This window comes from Muntiacus reevesi, chromosome 1 (assembly GCF_963930625.1).
Source record: "Muntiacus reevesi chromosome 1, mMunRee1.1, whole genome shotgun sequence".
NCBI classification, from domain to species: domain Eukaryota; kingdom Metazoa; phylum Chordata; class Mammalia; order Artiodactyla; family Cervidae; genus Muntiacus; species Muntiacus reevesi.
In genome coordinates this window covers 195,440,477-195,459,575 of record NC_089249.1, presented here as the reverse complement: position 1 = coordinate 195,459,575, position 19,099 = coordinate 195,440,477, and the positions used below count along the sequence as shown (strand labels likewise).

Genomic DNA, 19,099 nt, shown 5'->3' with positions numbered 1-19,099 from the left:
TTGTAAAGCCTTGCTAGTGTCTTGCTCTAATCAATCATTCCTTATCTATCACTTCGCCATTCACTGAATTCTCTTCTTTGCTGAGACATAAAGGACTATGGTACTGGAGCCCTTCAGAACCCCCAAGATGACACCCAATCGGTTTCAAATGCTGATGCCAAGGCCCAGGACCATACTGCTGAGTAGCAAGAGTCTAAAAAAAGTGGGGGGAGGGGAGCTGACAAATAACTACCTTCTGCTTGTTTTCTAGATGCACAGCTACATCCACTCCTCAACCTCCTGCTGCCTGCCCCTGTGGGTGCAAAGTAACCAGAGATGCTGGGGGGGGGGCGGGTAGGGGGGCAACTGTTCACTCTGGTCTTTTACATAAAGTAAAGCCAGCCCCTGGTCTAAAGAAATCTCCCTCAGCCCGCCCCGAACCCTAATACCCATCTCCCCACACCTCTTCTGCAGATGGATGGCCTCCAGCTGTGATTCCAGAAAGTGCCAGCATTCCCCCTACCCCCAACAAACCAGCAGGGGGCTTCCCTGGTGGCTCAGCTGGTAAAGAATCTGCCTGCAATGAGGGAGACCTGGGTTGGTCCCTGAGTTAGGAAGATCCCCTGGAGAAGGGAAAGGCTACCCACTCCAGGATTCTGGCCTGGAGAATTCTAGGGACTGTATAGTCCACGGGGCCGCAAAGAGTGGGACAGGACTGAGTGCCTTTCACTTCTGAGCCAAACCAGCAGCTCCTAGGGCCTGGTTTCTCTGTCCTCTGCCGCACTCCCGCGTCCCACCCCACTTCCCCCAACCCCCAAGCTAGGTCAAATCTGCCCCTACCCCACTTCTCCATTGTATTAGGCCTCGGGCCACCCTCAGCGGCCTGAGGCAAAGGCCTGGGTTACGGTGGGATTTGTTGTTTGGCAGGGCCCTGTGTGGCTTGCAGGACCTCAGTTCCCCAACCACTCTCTCAGCAGTGAAACTGCTGAGTCCCAACCACTGGATTGCCAGGGCAGTCCCCGTCGAGGTGTGTAGGGGCTCTCCAAGGCCTTCAAACAAGACACAGACACACTTGGGAAGGGGGCTGTCTGCATCCTTTATCTCGGGGAGATCAGCGGCCCTCCAGGGCCCGGTCCCGGGCTATGACGGCCTCCTCGAACTTGATCATCAGCGTGGTGCCCTTGTGCCAGTGCGCGGTGACCTTGGCGGGGAAGCCGCTGTGCGTGAGCACCGCCTCCACGATGCCCGCGGTAAAGCTGGCACAGTTGAGCGTGCTGTTCTCCTTGGGCACGGAGATGTAGGTGTTAATGAGCGGCTCGCGCTCGATGATGTAGAAGGTGCGGGCGTCGTCGTTGGCCTGCTCCAGCTTGTCGGCCTCCTTGCCGAACAGCGCCTTCCACACGGCGCCCTTAACGAAGAGCAGAGCGCCCAGCACCTTGGTTTCGCGCCGGGCGCCCTTTTCGCGAGCCACCAGCGCATCCAGGACGCGGGCGCCCACCTGGCGGCCCAGCGCGGCCAGGCGCGCCTGCAGCTCCGCCACGGAGAAGACGCGGCTCTGGCAGTGCTGAACCAGCTCGGAGAAGAGCAGGGCAAAGGCGCTCAGGCTCACCTCGGTGCGTGGCCGGGCCAGCGCGCGTTCCAGCAGCGCCGACTTCCCACGCGTGAAGCGCGCCTCCATGCCGCCGCCCTGCAGGGAGAAGAAGAAACGTGGGTGTCAGAGGCAGAAGGGAGACCCCCTTCCAACCACCTCCCATGTGTATGCCATCGCTGATTTCCCACGCGGGAAGAGATGAGAAGAAAAGGAGAATCCACCTGCGCATAAAGCATACCTCCCTTATGAGGCTTATACCCTTGGCCAGGAGTGGGCTTGGGAGGGAGGCGAGTGGAGGGCTTCCCTGGTGGCTCAGATGGTAAAGACTCTGCCTGCAACGTGGGAGACCTGGGCTCGATCCCTGAGGCTGGAAGATACCCTAGAGAAAGGAATGGCAACCCACTCTAGTATTCCTGCCTGGAGAATCCCAAGGACAGAGGAGCCTGGCTGGCTACCATCCATGGGGTCGCAGTCATGACAAGTAACACTTTCATTCTCTGGTGGAGAGGGAAGGTGCGGAGAGATACCCAGAAGGAGACACTTGAAACCACCCCAACCCATGAGTTCCAGGTGACCTCTGTGCATTACAGGCGTCGTCCTGAACCCTTCAAGCCCGTGCGTGGGGAGGGGGCGGGGCGTCAGACCTAGGGCAGGGAGGGGACAAGGGTCAGGGGCCATGAGAGGACACGGCAGCAATCCCTCCCCCACCTCAGGCGCTCCGGGAGCAACAGCGCTGACTTCCCAGGGTGAAGTCAGAAGAGAGAAGTAAGGGGGTGTGGCGAGACCCAGGGCCAGGAGGGTTTGGGGCCTTGGGGAACAAGCAAGGCACATGGAGCGAGCCAGGAGAGGATGCTGGCAACCCTTCTAAAGCCGCACCCTCGGGCACACCGAGTTTGTCAGGCACGAAGCATGCCTCTTGGAGTGAACCCGCGTTGGTTAAAAAAAAAATGGAGGGGCGGCCAGGGATGGCGCTGAGAGCCACCCACCCCTCCCACGCCGTGCTTTCCAGAAAACTAGCTGCACTGTGGGAAACAAGATGGAGGGGGCAGACTGTCGGACCCGGGGGGTTAGGGGAGCCAGAAGGGGGGGCTGTGATCCTCCCACTCCAGGGCGTGAAGCCATCGGGTGGCAGGAGAGACCCGGAAGTGGGGCTGTGGGGAGAAAATCCCTGGGGGATGCTGAGACAAACGCACTGTGGATCTGCGATGGGAATGGCCGCGGATGGGGGATGTCAAGGGCTCCGAGACACACACACACACACATCCCCACCGTCAGGAGGGGTAGCTGAGAGCCCCGACGCCCCACTACGCAGGGACGGGACCAGAGGCCGGAAGGGTCTGGGGAGGCTGAGGCAGGGCCCCAACTACGGTCTGTGTGGAGGATGAAAAGAGCACCGGAGAGAATTTTAGGAACTCCAGGACGTCCCTGCCCCGCTGCGCAGCCGCCTACATGGGGAGGGCCCAGCGCGCGAGATGAGAGGGAGACCCTAGAAACCCCTCCACCCTGCTGCCAGGGGGTTAGTGAGCCAAGCCACGGGAAGACCGGGATCCCGTGACCTCGGCGCGGGTGTGGACCAGGCAACGGGGCCGGGGAGGAGCCCACCCTGCTCGTGCCCCCCACCCCCGGCGGATGGGACGAGGCGGGGGATGGCCGGGGATCGCGAGCACCGAGACCCTGGCCCAGCACCCAGAGACCCGCGGGGAGGGGGTCGGGAAACGGACGCGGCCGGGGCCGGGGAGGGGTCGTGGCGGGCGGGGTCTCACCCGGACCTGCGGCCGCCGATTTGGCCGAGCTGCTTTACGGCGCCGTAAAAAGGGGGCGTGCGCAGGCGCAGCGACGGGACGGGCGTGTGGGCAGGGCGCGCGAGGCGATTCCGGAGAGCGGCCGCAGGGGGGCGCGCGTGTCCGTGGAACTCGACTTAAGGGCGCAGGTACCCGGACAGGGGCCTCGCAGGCCTTGGTTGGCCCACAATCAAGGGGACAGGGGCATGGGTCGTCCCCTGCTCAGCAGTGCACGTCTGATGATAAACACAGGTCTCTGTGTCAGGCACATGTGCGTCTGCTCGTCTCGGGTCACGTGTACGCTCACCTTCCGGACAAACATGTCCATGTGCATGCCCGTGGGCACAAGTTCTCTGAGGGGACGTACACCCATGAGCCATGGGCATAGTACACTTAGGGGCATGTGCGCTCATGAATACGTGCTTTGTGGACAGATAACATTCCGGAGCACAGTACCGTACTCAGGGGCTTATATATCCGTGAGGCCATGCACACTTAGGGAGACATTAATGCCAATATCTTGATTCTCGGTGCACCGATGTCTAACAGAAGAAGCACGGAAACTACGTTTGGAGGAGAAAAGAAAGAGGAGTTTTATTTTTTGCCAGGCGAAGAGGGAACGCAGCTGCCTGGAGCCTCAAGACCATTCCCCACCCCTCAACCCCATCCCCCTGCCCTGGGGAATCAGAAGTCTAATAAACAGGTGGGGCTCCAAGTCCGGGGGTGCGGGTTGGTGGCAAAGATCAAAATGGTGAAGGTCTTGCGTTTTTCTTCTTCCTTCATTATTTCAAAACAGTCAGAGCTAGTGTCAGGTGGCTCAGAAGGTAAAGAATCTGCCTGCAATGCAGAAGACCTGGGCTCAATCCCTGGGTTGGGAAGATCCCGAGGAGGAAGGCATGACAACCCACTCCAGGATACTCGCCTGGAGAATCCCCATGGATAGAGGAGCCTAGAGGGCTACAGTCCATGGGGTCACAAAGAGTTGGACACAACTGAGCGACTAAGTACACAGTGTCAGGCAACTCAGTAATTGGGTCCATTGCTCTCCTGGTTATTGACCCACGATCTTCTTTCTGAAATTCAGAATGCTGCAAGTGGTGATTTGCTACAAGGGAGTGTAAAACACCAGGAACAGGATGTAATTCACACAGAATTAGAGTGTTAGGTGCCGGATATTAATTCACAGAATCAGAGAGTGTTAGAGGTTAGTCTTGTGAAGGACAGAGTTACAGACACTACAGATTATTAACATTTAAAATAAAGCTAGGATTAATGAACTCTTTCAGGCCCGTTTATGCTACATCTCTAGTCTGTTCATTGTTCCCTGTATTTTCCTGGTTATCAGAATAAAACCTCATTTCTGTTTTGGTCCAAGAGCATTGGGCCTCTCAGTCCACAGACAGTTAGAGGCACAGGGATTCAGTCACCCCTGGGTGCAGGTTCACGGACACACAGGGATCCACTGGGTGCACTGGTCCTCACACCCCCTCCTGGCCCCAGGACTCCTGGCATCAGGCCCATGTGCTCCCCACATGACCTTTCCCATTCTCCAAGTCCGCACACTTACGGAGCCTCCCCCACCAGGTCCCAAAGCCCCCCAGCCGCACCAAACAGATTGGAAAGCCATGTGGTTTCCCTTCGGTCTTTATCATCATGAATCACAGAATGTGAGTGCAGAAACAAGTGGACACATGCGGGTACTGCTCTGAACACCCTTGGCGGTGTCATCAGGCACACTCGTGTTGACATGCACCTGTTCACACCGGCATAGCGTGACAGGACACTCATCCACAATTACAGTGATTCCTTCCCACGGCGTACCCACCACCCCACCCCCTCACACCTCCATCACACAACACCCAGCAGGACACATGTTTGTGTTTATGCTGACGGTGAAGTGGGCGCCTGCAACACATGTCACTGACACCCACACCTAGAGTGACATGCCTTTGTGGCCCCCACAGCCGCACATGGTGACATGAATTACACTCATGCCACGCCACAGCCCACACGTGTGTGCCCAGGTACAGTGACCCGGGAGCACACCATCAACACTCACCCATAACACCTTCCTGTGGGACACATTGAAATACCCACCCTCCTTGAAGAGCTTACCCTGACACACGCATGCACGTGCACACATGCAACGCCACAACACTCATTCGCAAGACATGTGATTTTCTACATGTGGGATGAAGGGTAGCTTCAGACCAGCGTGGGTCCCCATGTTCCATCTTCACTAAGAAGTGCTGTCTTTCCTCCACAGTGCAGCTAGGGCTGTGAGATCTTCTCACACATTAAGGTGTGGGACCTGCAGAGTAGGGGCGGGAGTGAAGGATGGAGACCCGTGATCAGATAGATCTCATTCTTGTAAGAGAACCTGGAGCCAAATCCGGGGGCCCCCCTCATTTGCCGCCCCTGGCCCCAGCTTACTTGGTTTTGACATCTTCAGCATATTGAGGATTTCCTGTAATGTTTTCTTGACTTCGTCTATGTTTTGGACTGGAGTGGTGGGGAGACAGGAAAAAGCTGAGATGGGGCACTCTTAACTTTATTGGAAGCCTTCTCCCCGACCCCCAACCCGAAAAAGATGCCACACGATCCCAAAGTACCTGGAGTTCCCAGCAGCATATATATACTCCCTGAGTGACTCGGGGTGTGTTTGTGGGGGGTGACATCCATCACCCCTCCAAACCTTGTGCTCGGGGAGGGCAGGACCCCTGCTGTCCCCTCCCCAGATTCCCCGGCACCCAACCCAATACTGGGCACGGAGGCATATTCGCCCCAGGGAGGTCTGCCAGGGCACCTGTAGCCAGCTGCCTCCGTTTCGGGTTCCCATCTTGGATGCTCCGCTTGATTGTGTCCAGGCTCTGCTTGGCTACCGTGATGTTCTGCTTCACAGTGGCCCACTGAGTCTGCTGCTCTCCTTGGTACTCTTGCACCGAAGTGGAGACTAAGGGTGTGGATTGGAGTTGTCAGTGGCACCTTCGCTCCCCCTACTCCCCCAACCCTGACCCAGCTCTTCCTCTCACCGTTCAAGAGCACCTCTTTCAAGACCACCATCTCCCTGGACATCTCGAAATCTGTTCAGGATGGGGAGAGGCAAGGAAACCTTAGAAAAACTTTAGAATCACCTGAATTCTGCTGTCAGGAGCAGCACTGGACCTCCCCAGCTTCTGGGGACCCCTCCACACTGCCCCCAGCCCCTTCCTCTGCCAACAGAAAGAAACACCCCACTCACTCTTCACCAGGACCAACGCTAAGAGGACCACGCAGGACAGAGTCAAGAAGGTGTTCAGACTCATCATGGCTTTAGGCAACCAGTGGTGTTCCTGGGCAGTGTCCGAGGGTGGCCTGGACTCGGCTGGCACTGGGATAGAGGTAGGACAGCTCACCTCCAGGGCCCAACACCACTGCTTGGCCCATCGGCACTGACTCTGACGCCACTGACAGCCCTTCACTTATATCTACTCTTCTCAATACCATGAGCAGCTGTGGCCATCGAAAACACTGCCACCAGCATGCACCCCAGCCAGCGCCACCAGCAACTGTCCCTAGCACTGTCCCCACGATGCCCTCTTGTGATCCCCATCACCAACATCCATGCTCGTCCTTGCCAGCACTGTCCCTATCAACAGGTCGTCAAGACTTCATCAACACTTTAATCAGCTCTGTCTAGGTGATCCCGTCCCAATCCACCAGCATCACCAACACCCAGACCTTCACCAACACTTCCACCAACACAATCACATTGTCATCATCGCCGCCTACACAGCTGCCCCCCCCACTGTCACACAAAGCCTCGACGCCACCACACCCCCACACCATTGACCCTGACCTTCACACACTGCCCTTTGTCCCTGCAGGGCCTCCCACAGACCTCTTCCAGGGCCCTGTGATAGGGGCTGTGGCGGGGGGGGGGGGGGGGGGGTTGGCTGCTTACCCTTATCCTTGGGTGGTGAATGACTGCCCTTTGGCTGGTTCTGGTTTTTGAAGGTAAAGGTGATATTCTCATAGTTAGGGTCATCTGCAGCTGTGGGCAAGTCATTGAGAGGGCTTGAAGAAAGCTGCCCAGAGCTCTGGGGCAGGGGTGAGTATGGGAGAGGGAACTCAGACATCTTGGTTTACTGAATCCTCCACACAACAGATTTCTTGGGGCAAAGATAAGGAGTAGGGAACTCTGATCTTCATCTTAATGCGTGTGAGCCTTTGGGTGACACACACACACATTTTTTTGGGGGGGAGGATCCCTCCAACCCTCACTTTCAGCTCCTCACTCCTCCCATCCCAACCTCTCCCCTCCTCTCCCAAGGTGCCTAACCTTCTTTATTGCCTGAGGATCCCCGTCTCTTGTCTTTGAAGGCTACCGCCTGCATCTTGACCTTCTGGTTTATGTAGATTTCCTCAGTCTCTATGGTCCCCGGCAGCAAATTTGTCTTCACACAGCCCCACCCACCGGAAAGTGTCTGGGGAGATGAGGAAATCTCTGGGTTGAGGTGGAGGAGAGGAAGGAGAATGTAGGCTTCCTGCTTTCAGGGATCCAGGAACCCCCCACCCTCGGGGCATCCTCACCCTGACCCCGGTTCAACAGGAGTCTTAGGCATCCACCTCCAATGCAGGAGACCCAGGTTGGATCCCTGATCCGGGAAATCCGGCCCATGCACCACAACTATTGAGCCTGTGCTCTAGAGCCCAGGAGCCGCAACTAGTGGAGCCCACAGCAAGAGACGCCACTGCTGTGAGAAGCCCTCCCACCACGACTGGAAAGTAGCCCCCCTCGCCGCAGTCAGAGAACCTACACAGCAACAAGGACCCAGTGCAGCCAAAAAGAAAATTTTATAAAAGAAGACCTTGTTTTTAAAAAAGAACAGTCACAGCTTGGGGAAAAAAAAGTCTTAGGAGACCAAAGGTCTCAGGAGGGACAAGGTAGATTCACACAGACCCAGAAACAGGACAAGATGGTCAGCAATTTGTGGTAGAGGTCTTAACTAACACCCTGTTGGTAGTTCAGATGATAAAGATTCTGCCTGCAATACAGGAGTCCTGAGTTCCATGCGGATCATCATATTGCAATTGAAAAATGTATCAAGTCAACATACTGTATGTCGTAAACCTACACAAAGTCATGGGCCAGTTATATTCAATAAAAATAATTTTGAAAATAGGATGGTCAGGAACTTTACAGGAAGCTCTCCGTGGTGTATGTGTGTCCACCCAGATGAACCTCATCCTCCCATCTCTTGCTCTCATGGGACATACTATGGCACCCCACCTTTTGGGGCAAGATTCCTAGGTCCCCACACCTACCTTCCCTCTGCCCTAGTCCCACCCCTCAGCTCCACCCAGAGAAGTTCTACTTCTCCAAGGCCCTTCGGAGGAGAAGAATTGATATGAGGCAATGGGGCTAACCACTGGAAGTCCACTCCCACATCTGGGACTGAGGCCAGAGGTCACCTTGGTCTAACCCAGAAGCAGTTCCCCTTCCACCTGGAGACCCCCGGCGAAGGAACACTCGGAAACACATTTACACTCATTCACGTATCACCTCACCTACCCAGACCCCCCCACAAACACTTGCACACTCACACTTCTGAATACCCCCAATCACACATCTGTATATGTGTACATATGGTGTGCTTATTTGCATGCTTATACATATTCATGTGCACACACTGTCTCCACTCTGTATAGGTACCTTTAAAGCTTTCCTTGTGTCTATCTGACCTTGAAAACTGGGGATTAAAATGAGGCTAAGTATACAAGGAATTTTCTCTTTCAGTCTAGAGCAGTTTCCTTCTGATAAAAGTAAATATAATGTGAAACACATGTGGGTTTTTGGCAGGTTTTTTATCCTTTTTTTTTTTTTTTTTTTTTGGCTGCACTGACCTAGATCTTAGTTCCTGACCAGGGATAGAACCCATGCTCCCTGCATTGGGAGCACGGAGTCTTAACTATTGGACCACCAGGGAAGTCCCTGACAGGGTTCTTAAAAATTGAAATGTAGTTGACTTATATAATATTATGTTAGCTCCAGGTGTATAGCATAGTGGTTCAATATTTTTGTAGATTATACTCCATTTAAAGTTATTACAAAATAATGGATATATTTCCATGTACTGTAAAATATATCCTTGTTGCTAATCTACTATACACATATTAGTTTGTATCTCTTAATCTCTTGCCCTTATATTGCCCTTCTCTCCCTTCTCTCCACTGGTAACCACTAATTTGTCCTGTCCGTGAGTTCATTTCCATTTTGTTACATACATTCCTTTAAAAATTGTTTTTTAAATTCCACATACAAGTGATAACATACACTAACATGACATACAACTATTTGTGTCTCTGAGTTACTTCACTAAACATGTGCGTGTGTACATGATCAGTTGCTTCAACCATGTCCGATTCTTTGTGTCCCTGGGGACTGTAGTACTCCAAGCTCCTCTGTCCATGGGATTCTCCAGGCGAGAATACTGGAGAGGGTTGCCATGCCCTCCTCCAGGGAATCTTTCTGATCCAGGGATCAAACCCACATCTCCTGCACTGTGGGTGGATTCTTTACCCACTGAGCCAACCTGGGAAACCCACACTAAGCATAATACCCTCTGAGTCCACCATGTTGCTGCACATGGCAGAACTTTATCCTTTTTCATGGCTGAGTAATATTCCATTGTGTGTGTGTCTATATACATACCTGAATACTTCCAGCTGCACGTCTGCTCATGTGTACACATGGCATGTCCAAAAGTCATCTCCCAGCTGCCGATCGGGGGCAAGAGCTTTAAGGGGAATTTTAGGAGTGTATGGGGGAGGGAGGGGGCTGTGTGCAGAAACAGTACATCAGCTCTGACAATCATCCTGAAGTTGCTTATGCAGTGGTCTGATCAGTGTCATCTTGATTGTTTTAAGCACACTTAATCTTCAGTTCCAGGGTTGGATTGTTCCCATTTCCTTGAGGCCAGCTCTTGAAATTGTGTAAGATGTGGCCGCTTACATCATGGCTGCAGTCTGGGCATCATGTAGTTAGTTTCCTCCACTTGGGGGGTTTGGTATCCTCAAAACAGCTCCAAGCATATGACACAGTATTATCTATAGCCCTTGAGGAGGGACTAAATGTCCTTGACTTAGCTTAATGGTTTATTATTATTTTATTCTGTTTGATCATTTTTCTTTGTTTCTGCACTTTTAAAATTTCTTTGATTAAATTTATTCTTTGGATAAAATTTTTCTGTAGATAAGAGACAAGCAGAGGATATGGGGGGAGGTGGCGTCTGTCCTGGGAAGGCCCCATAGGGTTCCACTCTGTTACACTCCCTTTGGAAAAAATTAGATTAAAACTTTCTATGTGTGAGAAGTGAGTATGTTTTAGGCTTAAAATACGTGATTAAATTCTAAGTAACTTTGGGCTTCCCAGGTGGCGTTAGTGGTAAAGAACTTGCTTGCTAACATAGGAGATATAAGACACATGTGTTCAATCCCTGGGTCAGGAAGATCGCCTGGAGGAGGGCATGGCAACCCACTTCAGTACTCTTGCCTGGAGAATCCCATGGACAGAGGAGCCTGACAGGCTACAGTCCATAGGGTCACAAAGAGTAGGACACAAGTGAAGTGACAGCATGAGTGCAAGTTTGGAATTACCCTGAGATCTGGCTGGTGAGGAAAATGTTCTCTCTCTCTCTCTCTCTCTCTCTCTTTTTTGATAATGTTCTCTTTCCGGAAGTATTGCCAATCTTGGGACTTCCCTGACAGTCAAGTGCTTAAGACTCTGAGCTTCCACAGCAGGGGCTGTAGTATATCCCTAGTTGGTGAACTAAAATCCCACATGCCACACAGTGAGGTATAAACAAATAAAGTACTGCCACTCTTGTCTGCTCAAGGAAGATCTGTTTAATAATAATTAGACGCCAGCTCTTCCATCTCTTCTTACAAAGAAGTCAGTCGTTGAGAGACGTGGCCTCGCCTCCACTGATGATGCAATAGCTGCAGAAAAGATGGACCAATGGGGAACTGACTCTGCTCTGATGGACAGGCATAGGGGGCGGGTGTGCAGCATTGCACATTTCCCTGACTAAAATGAGGCTAAAACGAGGGTACAGCCCTCTGGACTTGGAGAAAAAGGTAGCCCAGGAACTGAAGACCCACAAGCAATGGTGTCATGGTGGCCTAAGAGAACCCCGTGGGGTTGGCTGACCCGATGCTTTCATGGGGCAACAGTCTGAATTTTCCTTAAAGAAGGAAAATGAACCCTAACCAGGGATTGGTTTAGGGTGGGCGCATGATCCAGGTCCAGCCACTCAAAGACCAAGATTTGGCACAGAGCGGGTGGGCAAATGAGCCAGACTCCACCAATAAAACCCAGGCCTGGGGCTTTTGTTGGGTTAGCCTGGTAAAAGAGCATTCGCTCTTTCCCACTTCTGTCAGACTGCCAGGATATAAGCCTGGAGCCATGACAGGGGAGAACTTACTTAAAAGTGAGGTCAACACTAAGGAAAGCAGACACGACAAGGAGTCGGGTCCTGGAGACATTGTCTGAGACCCTGGATTCAGTCAACCCCGAGTCCGTTGTTCTGAACCTGAGCCTCTCATTTAGGTAATCCAGAAAATGTCCATTCATTTTAGCTCGAACTAGATTGAGGTGGGGTCTGTGGGGCTGGCAACCAACAATCTTGGCTACTATACGGGGCTGTTGTTTAGTCGCTCAGTCGTGGCTGACTCTGCAACCGCATGAACTGCAGCATGCCAGGCTTCCCTGTCCTTCCCTATCTCTGGGAGTTTGCTTAAACTCATATCCATTGAGGCGATGATGCCATCCAACCATCTCATCCTCTTTCGCCCCCTTCTCCTCCTGCCCTCAATCTTTCCTGGCATCAGGGTCTTTTCTAATGAGTGAGCTCTTCACATCAGGAGGCCAAAGGACTGGAGCTTCAGCTTCAGCATCAGTCCTTCTAATGAATATTCAGGGTTGATTTCCTTTAGGATTGAATGGCTTGAGCTCCTTGCTGTCCAAGGGACTCTCAAGAATATTCTCCAGCACCACAGTTCAACTCTCACAGGGGGCTGGGCAATTAGCAAATGAGGAAAGAGACTTAAGAAAGGGCTTTGCCTTTCGAAGTCTACACTCTGGGACAGGAGGAAGACTGTGTTGGAACAGAGAGCTCAAAAGAGGCCCTTCTTGGGGTCCAGATACAAGGGGACAGTTGTGGGTCTTGAAGACAGAGGCATTCACATGAGAGTGTGGGGACAGTGAGGGGGCAGGATGGCCAAGGTACTATGCTTGCCTTCTCTGGTCCTTAACACATTTCTGACTCTGTGATCCCACTCCAACCCCAAGGCCAAAGTGCTTTAAGAGAAAGGACCTGGGAGGGGAATCCCTGGATTGGCATGTAGTGGATTCCATGGGCACCAGGAGTGTTTGTGATATCAGTTCATGATCGCTGCGACCAGCCTTGGGTGGGGTGGTGTACCACCAGGGGAGGTGGTTGTCAGTAGGAAGAGTCCAAATCATCCTGAAAACCAGAAACCCATCCTGTCACCCATTCTTCAGCTTCTGGAGTGTGCTGCTGGGGACGGTGCTATTTAAGTCTGGGGTGCCTCTTAAATCTGGGCACCAAGTGTTCTGAAGTCTGTCTGCCTCTCTCAGGGACTGGATTTTAAGACTCCTGGGTTAGGGTTCTCAGGAACTGGACCTTGAATCACCTGGATTTGTGCCGCCAGTGATGGTGAGTATTTCTCTTCTGGGGCACTGACTCCAGACTGAGAACAACGCCATCCAGGCTGGGATGGGGACTTGATGTTGAAAGCACGAGAGTCCATCCAAGGCATACAAGTTCATGTGTCCCTAGTACCCTCCCCACAGTTGGCATGTGCGTGTCTATAGGGCATGGCGTCCTTGTGTGACCATGGTAACTGGGTTGTGTATTTTGTGTGCACAAGACCAGGTGCCACTGTGTATATAGGTGTAGCATGTGTACCTAGGTGGTGTATTCACCTGTGTGTCTGGTTATTTATTCAGTAGACATTTCCTGAACACCTTCGATGTGCCATTCTCTCTTCTAAGCAGGATATACCAAAGAGCCAACAAGTCCCCTACGCGTGTTGTCATATTTGAGTGTTCATGAGGAATAGGAACGAATGTCCCTGTTGCAGTTGGGGAGTGAGGGATGGAGCTCAGGTCTCTGGGTACAGCGATGAATAGGGATGCACCCTGACCCTGAGGCTGCTCATGACTTAAGGCTCTGGAGCATATGTGGAGTAGGGGTTGGTGGGGTTGGGGTGGTTCCTGTCCTGTCCAGACCCAGATCCCCCAAGGGGCATCACTGTGGGGGAGAATAACCCAGCAACTTCCCAGGAGGCCTAGGACCCTCGTGTGACCATCAAGGTGGCCTCAAAGGTAACACTACGGGACTTCCCTGACGGTCCAGTGGTTAAGACTCCGGAGCTTCCCCTGCAAAAGGCACCGGTTCCATACCTGGTCAGTCAGGGAATTAAGATCCCACATGCCGTGCAGAGAGGCCCCCCACAAAAACAGTCTAACACTCTCTTCTCCTTTGACGAAGACCATGAGCCTTGAGTGTGGATGTCATTAAAGGAAGTTAGGACCCCATTTTCAAAAGTAGAAGCGGCGGACAACAAGGGAGGAGGGGGAAACGGGGAGAAGAGAAGCTGCGGTTGCCCACCCCCCCCTCCGGTACTGACGCACCCTGCTCTTTTTGGAGACGCCAGCTCAGTCACCCACACCCCACAGAAGACACAGCTCAGAGCCCGGGCCCTCTCCATCATCTTCTCAAGGAGGTTTATTTCCAGCTGGGGCCTGATGCGGCCCCTCGGAGATGTGACCCCGCCCCCAAATGCTTGGCCACGCCCCCCCGGCCTGCACCGCGCAAGCGCAGTCTTAGGCTAGTGGATCCGCACGCGGCAGCAGCGAGCTCCGGTCCAGTCCATGTCTGCGCACTGGCAGTGGCACGTGGTCTCAGCACGCACGTCCCACGAGCCACAGGCAGAGCCACACGTGCAGCCAGTGACGGCGAAGCCTGCGGGGGCGGGGGGGGAGCAAGGAGGAGAGAGCTTGGATCCCCGAGCCAGAAGCTGCGAGTTTGGGCTTCCAGGGGGCTGGCAGGAGGCTAGGGGCCTGGACACCAGTGTCCTGAGGAGATGGGGCCCGGGAGTTGGCGGAAGGGACAGGGCCGGGAGTGCAGACCAGGATATTAAGGAATCAGAGGCTGGGACTCCGTGGTTCTAGAGAAATGGAACCTGAACACAGTGGAGGTGGGTATGGGCTGCTGAGAATAGACCCAGGCTGGACAACGGAGTTCTGTACCTACCTGAAGGGCAGGTGACCAGGGACCCCCTGGAGGTGACACTCTGGCAGTCCAGGCCAATGTTCCTCACTGCCTCAGGAACTGCGGGAAGGGGTGATGCAAAGGAACTGTGAGACCAAGCTGCCCCAACCCCCTTCTCATGCTGCCTAGGCCCTGGAGGTTTGGAGATGGGCAGAGGGTCAAGAAAACTCCCCTGAGGAAGGCCCAGTAGGTGGGGAACTCCCATTCTGTCCTGGGTGGGCGTTTTCGAGGGAGGAGGGTTTTGAGCTGTAGTTGGAGGTGGAGATGGGTGGAGATTGGCGTTGGGTTGGGTTTGGGGTTGAGATCTGGTTGGGGTTGGGGCTGGCTTGATGTTTGCTCATGTCAGGAGTCAAAGGGGCCCCTGAGGGCCTGGCTGAGGTTCGATGGGAGGGTTCTCACCTAGGGAGCTGGTGACATGCTGGATCTTCTCACTGATGGCTTTATCTATGGGGCACAGTGACTGGCCACACACCAGCAGCCCCAGGACTGGGATGAAGAGGAAGGAGAGAGCCTTCATCCTGCAGGTGCTGCAAGAAAAAAACCAAGAGACCCCCATCTGGGTCTACCCCTCCCCATCCTCGGGAAGCTCAGACCCACAGAGCACATGGGATTGGGAGCTGTGGGTCCCAACTGAGGATGGGGCTGGAGACTCAGCTTTGCCCCTACAGGCAGGAGCAGCTGTCACTTACCCTCTCTGTGGACTCAGCAGGCCAAATTTTGAACACTAATTCCACGCCCCTGCCTCTGCTCCCTCTTTAAGGCTGCTGGGTGTGCAGCTTCCTGTCTTGGCTAAGACCCTTGGCATCCTGGGCCTCCCTTTCCACATCCGGGGCTAAGAGGAAGCCCCCAGGGTAGAGTCCAGGGACCTAGTAATGCCACAGACTCTGCCTTCCAGAGCCTTCCCTGCCCACATCTAGGCTGGGGGGCTGGTCCAGAAGATAATACCTGGTGGAATAATTCCAGGAACCATAGTCAGAAGAGCAGGGAGAGAAACCAGCTTACGTGGAGCGATGGGGGGACACACACATGTGACCAGAGTCATGTCCTTGTGTAAGAACTGCATTCTGGGCTTCCCTGGTGGTCCAGTTGTTAAGATTCTGCCTTGCAATGCAGGAGACAGCAGTTCGATCGCTGATCCTGGAAGATCCCACATGCCTCAAAGCAACTACGCCCGTGCACCACAACCCCAGAACTCACATTCTGCAAATACTGAGCCCTCGAACTTAGACCCTGTGCTCCACAACAAGAGAAGCCACTCTAATGAGAAGCCCAAGCACTGCAACTAGAGAGTAGCCCCCACCTCACTGCAACTAGAGAAAGTCCAAGTGCAGCAACGAAGACCCAGCCCAGACAATAAACAAATAAATAAATAAATCTTAAAAAAAAAAAAACTACATGCCATGTTCATTCTCAAATGCCTATCACAATAGAAAATAAAACTATGATTTATTCCTTCAAAGGAATAATGGGCAACTGAAGTTGTCAAACTATGGCCCATGGGCTGAATCTAGCTCACCATCTTTTTTTTTCTTTTTGGCTACACCATGCATCATGCAGGGGGTAGTTCCCTAACCAGGGATGGAATACCTGTACCTTCTGCAGTGGAAGCTTGGACTCTTAATCACTGGACCACCAGGGAACTTTGCCCACCATCTATTTTTGTATAACCCTTGAGCTAAGAATGGTTTTTACATTGTCTTGGTTTGTTTTTGTTTCCAATGTGGATTTTTTAAATACTGTGGTAAAACACACATAACATAAAACATACCATTTTCAAGTGTACAGTTCATTGGCATTAAGATGGAGTAACCACTGAGGCAGACACTGGACTGTTGTGGCCACAGGCGAAAGGATGCCAGCAACCACGAGAAGCTGGAAGAACTCAAGAACTGATTCTTTCCTAGAGTCTTTAAAGGGAGTGTGGCTTGATTTCAGTCACACACAGTGTTGTGTAATCATCACCTCTGTCCATTTCCACAATTTTTTTAAAATCATTCTAAACTGACTTTACCCATTAACACTAACTTCCACTTCCTCTTCCTGAAGTCCCTGGTAACCTCTAATCTACTTTCTGTTTTCTGAATTTGCCTATTCATACCACAAGTAAGTGGAATCCTAGGATAGTTTACCCTTCTGTGCCTGCCTTATTTCACTAGCATAACATTTAAACATTCATCCATACTGTAGCATGGATCAAAACCTCATTCCTTTTTCAGGCTAATATTCAATTTTATGTACATATTGCATTTTGTGTGTCATTGATTTGTTGATGGACAGTTAGGTTGTTAAATGTTTCTTTTCAATGATTTTTTTTTTTTTTTTTTGGCTGCATTGGATCTTTGTTGCTGCGCACAGGCTTTCTCTAGTTTTGGTGATCAGGGGCTACTCTCCAGTTGCCGTGTGTGGGCTTCTCATTGCAGTGGCTTCTCTTGTGGAGCATGGGCTCTAGGCACGCGGGCTTCAGTACTTGGGGCACGTGGACTTCATTGCTCCATGGCATGTGGGATCTTCCCCGACCAGGGATCGAACCTGTGTCACCTGCATTAGCAGGCAGATGCTTAACCACTGGACCATTAGGGAAGTCCTGTTTCTACCTTCTGGCTATTGCCAAGGATACTGCTCTGAACTTGGGACCACAGGTATCCTTCAAGTGACTGCTTTCAGTTATTTTAGGCTTAAACCCAGGAGTGGAATTGCTGGGTCCTGTAGCAATTCTGTGTTTAACTTTTCAAGGGACTGCCAAACAGTGTATACATTTTAAAATCATTGACGGGAATTTAATATTTAGTGAAATATGAAGAGTATGTGCAGTTCAAAGTCCAGGGTGCATATCAATTTTTCTCAAAACACAGGCATGCCCACTTTTGAAGATATCCTTCATGGCTGCTTTTACGAAGTCACTCACAGAGTTGACAAGTCATGACAATGTCCATAATGACCCACAAAGCCAACCGCATTTGCTGTCTGGCCCTTTACAGAGAGGGCTTCCCAGGTAGCGCTAGTGGTAAAGAATTGGCCTGCCAATGCAGGAGACACAAGAGACGTGGATTCGATCACTGGATGGAGAAGATCCCCTGCAATAGGAAATGGTGACCCACTCCAGTATTCTTGCCTGGAAAAGTTCCATGGACAGAGGAGCTTGGCAGGCTATGGTCCATGGGGTTGCAAAGAATTGGATGTGACTGAGCACACCTTTACAGAAAAAAAAACTTTTGCCCATCCAATAGCCATGAGTGTGAATACATAATGGACACATGAATTTCAGGCAGCTACATGCAACAATCTGGGTGATTTCCACCAACCTAGCAGTAAGCAAAGGAACCCAGAGACAAAAGAGGACATCAATCCATCTATTTTTAAAGGACAAAAACTAGGACTTCCCTGGTGGTCCAGTGATTAAGACTCAGTGCTTCCAATGCAGGGGCTGTGGGTTCAATTCCTGGTCAGGTAACTAAGATCCTGCATGCTGCCAAATAAATAAAAAGTTAAAGAACACAAACCAAAACAAAAAACCCACTAAAGCACAACAGGTCTGTGCTGCTGGGAATAAGAATGAAATTTTCCTGGAAGTAATGAATAGAGATGAGAAAGGAGCAGAAGGAAGGCTTCTGAGAAACTAGTGAAAAATTTCAGCTGTACATGTGTATTTGCACATTTTTCTTTATGCATGTTATATCTCAATAAAAGTATTGTTGTTTAGTTGCCAAGTCCTGGGTCACTCTTTTGTGACCCCATGAACTGTAGCCCACCAGGCTCCTCTGCCCATGGGATTTCCCAGGCAAGAATACTGGAGTGAGTTGCCATTTCCTTCTCCGGGGGATCTTTCTGACCCAGGGATCGAGCCCAAGTCTCCTGCATTGGCAGGTGGATTCTTTACCACTGAGCCACCAGTGTGTAAAATGGCTGTGTAAATACAACAGTGTTCACATGGACAGAGTGTAGACAGTTTTTATTGAGCACTTACTGGTGTGGCAAAGATGCTAAACATTGGGCATCCAGTAGGGATCAAAGGGACACTCCTGCCGTCTCAAAGTTTGCCCTGTCACGGGAAGACAGACACCAAGAGAGTACTCAGTCAGCCTTAGCCTCCATCTGTCCTTTTCTCCCTGAAGCAGAGGAACCCAGTTCTAGGAGGATTTCTGACACAAGAATAGAGGCCCCTGGAAGACCTGAATAGACATTCCTCCAAAGAAGACAAGAGATGGCCAACAGGTACATGAAAACATGCTCAACATTGCTATTCAGTCAGTCAGTCAGTCAGTCAGTTCAGTCACTCAGTCGTGTCCGACTCTTTGTGACCCCATGAATCGCAGCACGCCAGGCCTCCCTGTCCATCACCAACTCCTGGAGTTTACTCAAACTCATGCCCATCGAGTCAGTGATGCCATCCAGCCATCTCACCCTCTGTC

At 52.0% G+C, this 19,099-nt stretch overlaps 3 protein-coding genes across 6 annotated transcripts; all 3 read right to left on the bottom strand.

Moving 5' to 3' along the window:
- Positions 1–1,056: 1,056 nt before the first annotated feature.
- On the bottom strand, positions 1,057–3,391 carry TRAPPC5 (trafficking protein particle complex subunit 5). 4 transcript variants are annotated; one of them, XM_065932977.1, is made up of 3 exons: positions 3,334–3,369; positions 1,809–1,949; positions 1,057–1,666 (listed from the first exon to the last, which is right to left on the bottom strand). In XM_065932977.1, the coding sequence occupies exon 3, from the start codon at positions 1,655–1,657 to the stop codon at positions 1,091–1,093; it is 567 nt and encodes a 188-aa protein (XP_065789049.1). In that variant the 5' UTR covers positions 1,658–1,666; positions 1,809–1,949; positions 3,334–3,369; the 3' UTR covers positions 1,057–1,090. The 4 variants fall into 4 exon arrangements, with proteins under 4 accessions (XP_065789049.1, XP_065789069.1, XP_065789059.1 ...); XM_065932997.1 differs by having other exon boundaries at positions 3,340–3,368; XM_065932987.1 differs by lacking the exon at positions 1,809–1,949 and having other exon boundaries at positions 3,334–3,391.
- Positions 3,392–5,213: 1,822 nt separating this feature from the next.
- On the bottom strand, positions 5,214–7,733 carry MCEMP1 (mast cell expressed membrane protein 1). Its single transcript, XM_065932952.1, has 7 exons — positions 7,673–7,733; positions 7,295–7,384; positions 6,593–6,721; positions 6,384–6,434; positions 6,158–6,304; positions 5,785–5,853; positions 5,214–5,662 (listed from the first exon to the last, which is right to left on the bottom strand). The coding sequence occupies exons 1-7, from the start codon at positions 7,725–7,727 to the stop codon at positions 5,649–5,651; spliced, it is 555 nt and encodes a 184-aa protein (XP_065789024.1). The 5' UTR covers positions 7,728–7,733; the 3' UTR covers positions 5,214–5,648.
- Positions 7,734–14,247: 6,514 nt separating this feature from the next.
- RETN (resistin) lies at positions 14,248–15,507 on the bottom strand. Its single transcript, XM_065919112.1, has 4 exons — positions 15,380–15,507; positions 15,090–15,217; positions 14,673–14,750; positions 14,248–14,381 (listed from the first exon to the last, which is right to left on the bottom strand). Exons 2-4 carry the CDS (start codon positions 15,205–15,207, stop codon positions 14,248–14,250), a joined length of 330 nt encoding a protein of 109 aa, XP_065775184.1. The 5' UTR covers positions 15,208–15,217; positions 15,380–15,507.
- Between the last annotated feature and the right edge of the window lie 3,592 nt (positions 15,508–19,099).